At 57.5% G+C, this 9,233-nt stretch overlaps 1 protein-coding gene across 1 annotated transcript; it reads left to right on the top strand.

Moving 5' to 3' along the window:
- Positions 1-1,306: 1,306 nt before the first annotated feature.
- On the top strand, positions 1,307-8,773 carry C1QTNF6 (C1q and TNF related 6). The gene is made up of 3 exons (XM_081249057.1): positions 1,307-1,470; positions 3,763-4,021; positions 6,479-8,773. The coding sequence occupies exons 2-3, from the start codon at positions 3,769-3,771 to the stop codon at positions 7,024-7,026; spliced, it is 801 nt and encodes a 266-aa protein (XP_081105183.1). The 5' UTR covers positions 1,307-1,470; positions 3,763-3,768; the 3' UTR covers positions 7,027-8,773.
- The last annotated feature ends 460 nt before the right edge of the window (positions 8,774-9,233 follow it).

Genomic DNA, 9,233 nt, shown 5'->3' on the forward strand with positions numbered 1-9,233 from the left:
AAAGCAGAAGCTCAGAGATGGGAGATGGTCAAGGACACACAGCCAGGGCTGTTCCATCCTCCACACTTTGCCCAGCTGTGAGAGGGGCCTGGGGGTTAGTGCCCAAAGCCCCAGACTTCAGTAAATCCCCCTAGGTCGCTGCATTCCTGTGCCTCCTGAGAGCGATAATGTCACCACCTCTCTCTGCCCAGGGGGCAGGCCCTGAATTGCAGCCTTTGCCCACAACTGTGCCCAGCTGTGCCATCATGGGAACTCCGGTAGGAAGGAGAGCACTTCCGTTCTGTAGGGTGTGGTTCCTCTTCACCAACTGTGTGACCCTGTGAAAGTCACATCAGCTCCCACCACTAGCTCCCTTTCCCACGAAGAGTAAGAAAATGGATGTAAATACCCTTTGGCTCCCCAAAACCCCTGCAAAGATGAAGCCTGGCCCAGGCAGTAAGTACTCAACAAATGTAGAATGAGAGGGGGCTAGAGGTCGAGGGATGTTTGAGAGAGTCTTTGCACAGAGGTCTCTGACCCCAGGGAACCAGGGCTGCAGCCTTTGCAAAGCCTCCTGCAGCCTAACCAGAAGCAAGCAGAGGCCCAGGGGCATTCTGTACAGACTGCCCTCCTGTGACCTTCTTGGGGGTCATTTCCACGGGGGGATTGGCTGTAGAATACCAAGGAGATGGATAATCATGGCAGCGTTTCCAGGCAGAGGAGGAGGACTTTGGTCCCCCATTGGGGGTGGGGCTATTGACCTGGCTGCCACCCTTACCTGATACTCTTACCTGATCTCGGAGGAGGTGAGACCTTCACTCAACAAACATTTACCAAACTTCCTCTTGTGACTGGCACGGATGGGGCTGGGGACTGGAGTTCTACAGACAACTAGGGTCTGAGAGGGGAAGGGACTGGCCAGTGGGTGCCAGTGCCAGGATTTGAACCTGAGGCTACTGGGCTGGTGCCCATGCCCTCTCCGTGCCGCCTGCCTCAGTGACTCAGAACTAACGAGCACTTCAGCCTAGGCTGGAGCCCCCGGCATGGGGATTCCAGCACTGCCTTCCCTTCCTGAGCAACTTCTGGGGCTCCCTGCCCTTCCCCCTTCCCAGCCTCGATTTCCCATCAGGGGCCTCAGACCCCTTCCTGCGGGAGCTTTATGGGGTCTCTGAATGAAACAAGACCGTCTAGGACCACCGGAGAGTTAAGCCAAGGAAATCCTTAGCTCCCTTTATCACCGGAGAACCCAGAGGCTGGAGGGGAGGGAGCAGGGAGCAGGGGAAGTGGGAAGCCAGCTCAGCCCGCCCCCTCCGCCCTCCTTCCCTCCCCCTGCTCTGCCCCCATCCCGTTCTCCCTCCCTCCTTGGCCAGCCCGCAGGGCCTGGTGTTCTGGGCCAGCAACAAGTTATAATTGCAAACATGGACCAAGGAACCAGAGGCGGCCCAGAGGCCCGGGGTCTGTGAGCTGCTGTTTGGGGCTGCAGGACACTGGGTGAGTGATGGCAGGTCCTGCAACTTCCCCAGCAGGGCGGAGGGGGTTGGGGTCAGAGCCTGGAATTCCTCTCCTTTCTCCTCTCTTCCTGGACACATCTCACATCTCGGGGGCCCTGCTCTCTCCTTCTGACCCCGGCCAGCCCCTCTATGGTCTCCCTTCCCCATTCCCTCCTTTGACTGAGACTTTAGCCCTGGTGAAGGGCTGCCCTCCGATGCTCCTGTCTTGGGCCCACCCCTGCCTGGACAGGCACCAACTCAGCTCATCAGGGCCTGGCCCTTCCCCCACCCCAGAGAGGCCCCAGCTCCCTCATGGAGGCGGCAAGGACCCCCAAATCACCCACAAGGGCGTGTCCCTCACTCATTTGATCCCTGTGTGACACCTTCCTCCAGGGACAGTCAGTGACCATGGCTGTGGTTATTATTACTTTTGTTAAAGGCTGCTTTGCTTCCTGCTTCCTGCATCCCCCCTCCCCACCCCCACCCCCCCCACCAGGTCACAGTTCTGTGTCACAGATTTTTTGACTCTCAGCTGGCTAGGCCAACAGAAACGTCCCCAAACAGTTTTAATCCTCTGGGAACAGTTCTGCTCTTCCTATCCCATGCAGGCCCCGGGGAGAGGTCGTGTTGGGCAGCAGAGAAAGGAACAAGAGTCTTTTACAAGTCAGGCAATTTCCCTGCATTTAAATCCTCCCAAATAACCTGGGGAGGAAGGTGGTGTTGTCTCCTCCTTGTAAATGTCAAGGAGCAAGAAGCCCAGAGACGTTAAGCCACTAGCCCTAGGTCACACAGCTTGTAAACTATTCTGGGATCTCAAGTCTGACTCCAAAGCCTCATCTTTTCCCATGAGGTCACATCTATGGGAAGAAAAAGAGGGGATTTTGCTCTTCTCAAAACCACTGGCTTGTGTAATTTACAAATAAAAGCTAAGGGTCATAATCTCGGACAGAAGGGATGTTGATCTCTGAAGATTTGACGTGCCTTATTGATCAGAACCAGGAAAGCAGAACAGGGGCCGGGGAGGCGGGGGAGGCTTGGGAACGGTCACCTTCAGGAGAAGGGTGATGGCTCTGGAGACTGCCTGCCCACCCCTCTCTTCTCCTGCTACTACCCAGCCCCCAGGGAGCGGGGAGGGGGTTGTTGGGGGGGGAGGGCTCCTGCCCCTTTAAAACCCAACTCCTACCTCAGTGTTCAGGTTAGGTTAGAATGGCATTTAAAAAAAATAATAATTTTACCTTCTCTACACGTATTAACCACAGAAAAATATTTTTGCATTGTACTAAATGTTAAAGGAGAACAAAAAGGAAATAAACAAAGAACACCAGAAGTGTAAAAACCAGTCTGGTTTCAAAAGTGTTTCTGATCCTGCGATAACTCGGTGCCAGCCCCCAAAGACTGCCACCACCTCAAAGGCTCTTTGCCTGGCTTCCTGCCCACCCAGCCCCGGCTTGTCTCCAGTCACTGCTGTCCAGGCTGCTTTCTGCCCCTCTCCATGAACTCTGGATCCCTTCTTGGCCAAGGCCAAAGACAGATCCTCACAAACCGTTGGGCTTCCCTGTTCCTTTTGAATTTTCCAGACCTCCTGGGTCCTCCCCCTTAGTTCCAACTGACCACCTTGGCAGCTGATTGGCAGGTCTATGATGATTGACACAACCACCTTCCAATGAATTTACTCCCTCCTGCTCCTTTCCCTGCAGGGCTTCTCGTGCGAGGTTGAGCTGGTAGGTTGTTGACTGCACAAACATGCTGAGAGAGGAGGTGGGCTGACACCAGCTACACACCTTCAGCGTGCATTTCTGCAGGGACTTCTTTTGTTTGTTTGTTTCTAATTTGTCCGTCCTGAGGGGCACCTTCCTCTACCTTGCCCTCCAGTGATGGTGGAGTCTGGGGCAAGAAAACAAGCCAGAGGGAGGTTGGGAGGGTGGGAAAAGCATTTTACAGTCTTACTGGCTATCACACATGGGCAGCAGGGCATCTTCCTCACCCATCCCAGCAAAGGCCTCCCAGGACCCTCATCTTCTTCGTGGGCCCATGTGTGCCAGAGATGCCCAGGGACTGGGTTCCAGGACACTCAGCCTCCAGGCCCTGCACTACCACAAGTCTCTTTGTGACCTTGGAGAACCTGCTTCCCTGGGTAGGCCTCTGTCTTCTCATCTGTTAAATGGGGGCACTAAAGCCCCCTCCCAGAGTTATGTCAGGAACACACATGCTGTGGGTGGTGGCATCCACGGTGGGCATCAGCAGAGTGTAGATGTCAAGGTAATATATTTCTGTCCCTCCTTCCCTGCTCCAGGTCGCCATGGGGATAGCTGCCCTGGGCCTCCTCTGGGCAGTGCTCGTGCTCCCTCTCTCTGTGTTTGGAATCCCCACCGAGGAGCCCACCTCTGGGGAAGCCGTGGCCTCTAGTTCCCCTGGGCTCTGTCGACGGTGCTGTGACTCTGAGGACCCCCTGGTCCTTGCTGATGCCGCACATGCGTCCTTGGCCTCTCCGTCCGCCCTCCCGTACATGCTGCCTGAGGTCAGGCCCTACATTAACATCACCATCCTGAAGGGTGAGGACCCACACGTGGCTTGGGCTGGACTGGCCTGGTCGGGGACAGGGAGGGCGTGGGGATCTCTTCCTGGGCTCAGGGAGGTGAGGTGGAAGGAGCAGAAGAAACCAGGACAAAAAACTGTCCCAGACCTTTTCTTTCATTCACACATTTATTGAGTACCTACTGCATACCAGGACCATTCTGAATTCTGGGATGGAGCGTGTACACATCAGACAGAGATGCCACCGCTGTGGAGCTTCTGTTCTAGTCGGGGAGGCAGACAGTGAGCAGTAAACATATCACCCAAGTTAATGAGATGGATGGTGATAAATGCTATGGAAGTGACGAGGTGGAGCAGGGTAAGGGGTGTCTGGAGTGCAGCTGTGGGGGGCAGGTTGCATATTAAATGGGGGTGGTCAGTGTAGGTCTCACTGAGAAGGTGGGGAGAAGCCACGTGGATATCTGGGGAAGAGCATTCCAGGCAGAGTGCATAGCAGGTGCAAAGGCCCTGGGGCCAGAGCGGACCTCATGTGTTTAAGGAACAGGGGGCAAGGGGAGGAGCTAGGTTGGAGACAAAACAGATCAGATGGGGGCTCCTCCTCTGAGTGAGATGGGGAGTGGGGGAGGGTTTGAGCAGAGGAGCGACCTGGCCCAGCTTAGGTTTCAAATGGATCACTCTAATTTCTGTGGAGAATAGACAAGGGTAGAATCAGGGAGAGCCGTGGGGGCCACTAGGGCTGCCCAGGTGAGAGCTGGCTGCCTGTCCTCTAAAACCAAATCTCAAGGAAGCTACTTCTGCTGTTGGGGGCTGTGAATGGCTGGTCCTGGGGCCAGACCTTGACATCCTTAACCTCTGTCTTTGCTCACGACAACCCCGCAAGTTCGGTATGTTGTCATTCCTCCCACTTTGCAGGTGGGGAAACTGAGCCTCCGAGAGGGGAGGAGCTCTCCTGGGGTCACACAGCTGTTAGGGGCAGAGCTAGGATTTGTCACCGAGGACTCCAGAGGGTCAGCTGGCACCTGAGACCCTCGGGCCTTCAGATTTTGTGGTTGAGGACCCCTCTTGTCCTCTCCCTACTTTGCCCACCACCTCACACATCACCGCTTCCCCAAGGCCAACAGAGCCCTCTGTGTGAGGTTGATGAGGTGCTTGGATGCTGACTGTACTCCCCCCTCACTATCCCCCTTAAAACCCCATGTCACCTCTCCTGGGCCAGGCTAGCTGCCTGCTGGGCAGAAGGCGTCTGGCTGGTGTCAGGAGTCCTGGGTCCCAGCCCCAGCTCTTCAGCTCCCTTGCTGTGTGGGGCAGGCTTGTCTCTCCCTCCCTGGGCTCGCTGCCTCATTTGTAAAAAGGAGAAGGTAACCCCCTCTTATAACTACCCTTCACGCCCTTCCTCGGGGCTGGGGCGAAGCAAGTGCTCTGCAAACTGTAAAGTGCAGGGCACATGATGAGGTAGGTAGTTCACCAACGAGGCCAGTGAGGAAGACCTCCACAGAGCCATGGACTCCCTCCTCCCTGCTTCTCTCCAGGCTTCTCCTCCGAGGACCTGTGCCCTCTTTTCTGCCCCTTCTTCCCCTCCTCCCGGCAGCATTGCCGTGGTCATAGGGGACCCCGGGACAACACAGGGCTGTCTAGTTCATTCAGAGGGACGTGGCTAAGGGTGTGATTGCAGGCTCTGTGACAGGCAGCAGGGAAATATTTGGGATCTGGTTCCTCAAGAAGTAGGTGGTAAAAAAATAAAAAGTAGGTGGTCACCTGCTTTTCTTGCATTCAAGGTCAGCCTGGAACAAGGGCTGGCCAGAGGCGTGCCTGCCTGGGAACCAGGGCAGATGCTGCAGGGGGAGGTGGGCTGGGCAGTGCTGGGTGAATCGTCCTGCTTCGTATCTGCAGAGTTCACCTGGTGCTTTCCCAGAGGGCTCAGGAACACCCCTGTGAGGTGCGCATGATCCTCTTCAAGATACAGACAAAAAAATCCCAAGACACCAACATGAAGGCCCCAGGTCGTGCAGAGGGGCAGTAATGCCCACCAAGGGCTGCCTGGCTCCGACTCTGGACACTTCCTTCCGGGTGATCCCTTCTCTGGGGCAGAAATGCCACGCCCACATCCCCCTGGAGTCCCGCTGGGTGCAGTGACACCTGGGGTCCAGGCCTGGTCTGGCAGAGACCACAGTCAGACCCTCACTGCTGAGGAGGGAGCAGGCTGGCATGGAGACAGACCACAGTTGGAGTTCTGCTCCCAAGCTGTGCCACCGGGAGAGTCCCTTCACCTCTCTGTGAGTGGAGGTGGACATGGTGTCTCCTTTAGAGGGGCGCTCGGGGTGGCGATGCCTGGCATGCAGTAGGTGCTCAGTAGGTGCTGGCTCTTCTCTGGCCTGCCGTCTCTGGGCAGGGGCGAGCCTTCTGCAAATGATTAGGAGCCCCCTGGGTGCAGGCGTGGGTGCCTGCCCTGACTTTTCTCCTTTTTGTCTCCGCAGGTGACAAAGGGGACCGAGGCCTGCTGGGCTCGCCCGGGAAGCTGGGCAGGGAGGGCCCCCGGGGGGAGCGCGGCCCCCAGGGCACCAAGGGCGCCAAGGGGCAAGCAGGCAGCCCTGGTGGCCCGTGCCAGATGCGCTTCTCAGCCTTCTCGGTGGGCCGCAAGACGGCCCTGCACAGCAGCGAGGGTTTCCAGCCGCTGCTCTTCGACACGGTCTTCGTGAACCCGGACGGGCACTTCAACCTGGCTGCCGGCCACTTCGTCGCCCCCCTGCGCGGCCTCTACTTCTTCAGCCTCAACGTGCACAGCTGGAACTTCAAGGAGACCTACGTGCACGTCGTGCACAACGACGAGGCAGCCGTCATCCTGTACGCGCAGCCCAGCGACCGCAGCATCATGCAGAGCCAGAGTGTGATGCTGGCCCTGGCACCCGGTGACCGTGTTTGGGCACGGCTCTTCAAGCGTGAGCGCGAGAACGCCGTCTACAGCGACGACATCGACACCTACATCACCTTCAGCGGCCACCTCATCAAGCCCGAGGACGATTAGTGCCTCCCATGGGGCAGCTCTGGCCTGGGGTGGCCACGGGCAGGTCTGTCCCCTGTGGGGCCTCAGTTTGCCTGTCTGTAAATTTGGCCCTGGGACCTGGCATTCTGGGCAGCCTTCCTCCTCTTTCCTTCCCTCCATCACCCCTCCCAGTCTGTTCCTGCCTCTCCTCTCTTGGACATTTTCAGAAACCTCCTAACCTAAATCTTCTAGAACTTTCCCAACCTTTTAGACCAGCACTTTTCAAGCTTGAATGTGCATCTGTATCACCTGGGGATTGTGCTAAAATGCTGGTTCTGATTCAGCAGGTGTGGCACAGGTCCAGGATTTTGCATTTCTAGGACATTCCTGGGTGATGCTGGTGCTGCTGGTCTATGGACCCCACTTGAGAACCAGGTCCTATAACTTTCACAACATTCTGGAATCTTCCAAACATTCTAGAATCTTCCCAACATCCTTAAATTCTCTCACCCTTCTAGGACACCCCCTCCTCTTGTCTCTTGCGCCTTCTCCCTTCTCTCTGAACTCCTGTCTGCGCCCCGACTTTTGCGGCCGCAGTTCATTTATTCAGTCATCAAACGCTCACTGAGCGCCCGCTCTGTGCCAGACTCTGGGAAGGCTGAGGTGAACCAGACACAGGCCCTGCTCTTGGTGAGCACCCAGTCCAGCCAGGGTGGGGAGACACAGATTCTGAAACCAGACCCGGAGAAACACATGGGTCTCTGATCACACAAGTCTGTGTTCTGGGCATTCAGGCACTGTGGCCCCCCATTACCCACCCCTCCCCAAGGTTGGCAGGATAGGGTACCCCAGGTGGGGGGTATCCTCTGCCTGTTCCTTTCTTTTGTGCCCAATGCCCATCATTAAAGTAAACCCAGGGGGGGCCTTGGTCAGGGGAAAGGTGCTGTGAGGAGAGGACCCAGGGGTTAGGGGGCATTTTGGGGTAAGGGGGCCCAGACCCATAGCTCCCCACACAGCTGGGATGGAAGCCTGTGAGGGCTCCTACCCTCCTCAGCACACGCCCTCCCTCCCCCGCTGCCGGGCGGCTGTCAGGGCCGTGCTCAGCCCGCTTTGCCAAAGGTGCCTGGGCCTCAGTTCTCCCAGGCTCCCAGCCACTGTCAGACACTGACGTCTGTCCCCAGGTGCTCTGACCTCCTTGGTGTCTCTCACCAGCCCAGTGCCTCCGGCTCTCCAGGTGCTGAGGCCCCGAGTGGGCAGCTCCTGCTCAGCAGAGCCGCCTCTGGCATGCTGCTGCCTTTACAAACTGCCGGGCAATGAGCCAGGACAGAGGGCACCGGGCTTTGGACCCCTCAGCAGGTCTGGGGAACCAAAGCGAGCAACATTCCAGGTCAATTGGGGGACCCTCCTCTGAGCCATGATGCCAAGGGAGGCACTGGGCAAGGCTGAGGCCAAGTGAGGGACCACTTCCCTTCCCCCTCTCCCAGGGTGGGACAGCCTGGTGGCCCCCAGCCTTCCCCTCCCGCAACCCCAGGTGGCCCGAACCTCTCCCCAGAGGGAGACGGCCTCCGCCCATTGGTGCTTATGCGGGCTCCGGGGCAGAGGTGGCCCCGGTGGTGGTCTCTGGTGCTTACTCATAGCCAGGGGAGCCATGGCTGCACGGCTGGGGATTGGCAGCAGGGCCTGACCCGGTGCCGTGAAGGCTGGTCCTGTACAACCACCCCGAGCCCGACTTCACCCCAGCCCTGCTTGTCCAGCATGATTAAAAGTTGTGCGTCTTCTTGGCAATTCAGCCTGGCTCTTTCTGCTAGGTTTCCTTTGCCCACCTTGGGAGGGCAGCCCATCCTGTTCTGCTGGGCCCAGGTTCAGGGCCCCAGAGGGACCAAGGCAGCCCAGGGGTCCATTCCAAGTGCTCGCCACCCACAAAAGAACCAGCCCGCCTCGGTCACTCACTCAGCTGGTGTGCCTTGGAGGCAGTGGAACCAGCTCAGGGGCTATTGTGCCGTGCCCTGGCTGTGGCCCTGGGAAAGTCCTCACATCTCGGAGCCTCAGTCTCCTTGTCTGTAAAATGGGAATGATGATCATCTATCTCATGGGGTGGCCACAAGGATTAGAAGAGAGGTTGCCTGGTGAGCACTGCATTCATCCTTTTTTAAAACAATTTTAATTAATTTGGGCTTCCCTGGTGGCGCAGTGGTTGAGAGTCCGCCTGCCGATGCAGGGGACACGGGTTCGTGCCCTGGTCCGGGAAG

This window comes from Mesoplodon bidens (assembly GCF_964165515.1).
Source record: "Mesoplodon bidens genome assembly, chromosome: 11".
Lineage (NCBI taxonomy): Eukaryota > Metazoa > Chordata > Mammalia > Artiodactyla > Ziphiidae > Mesoplodon > Mesoplodon bidens.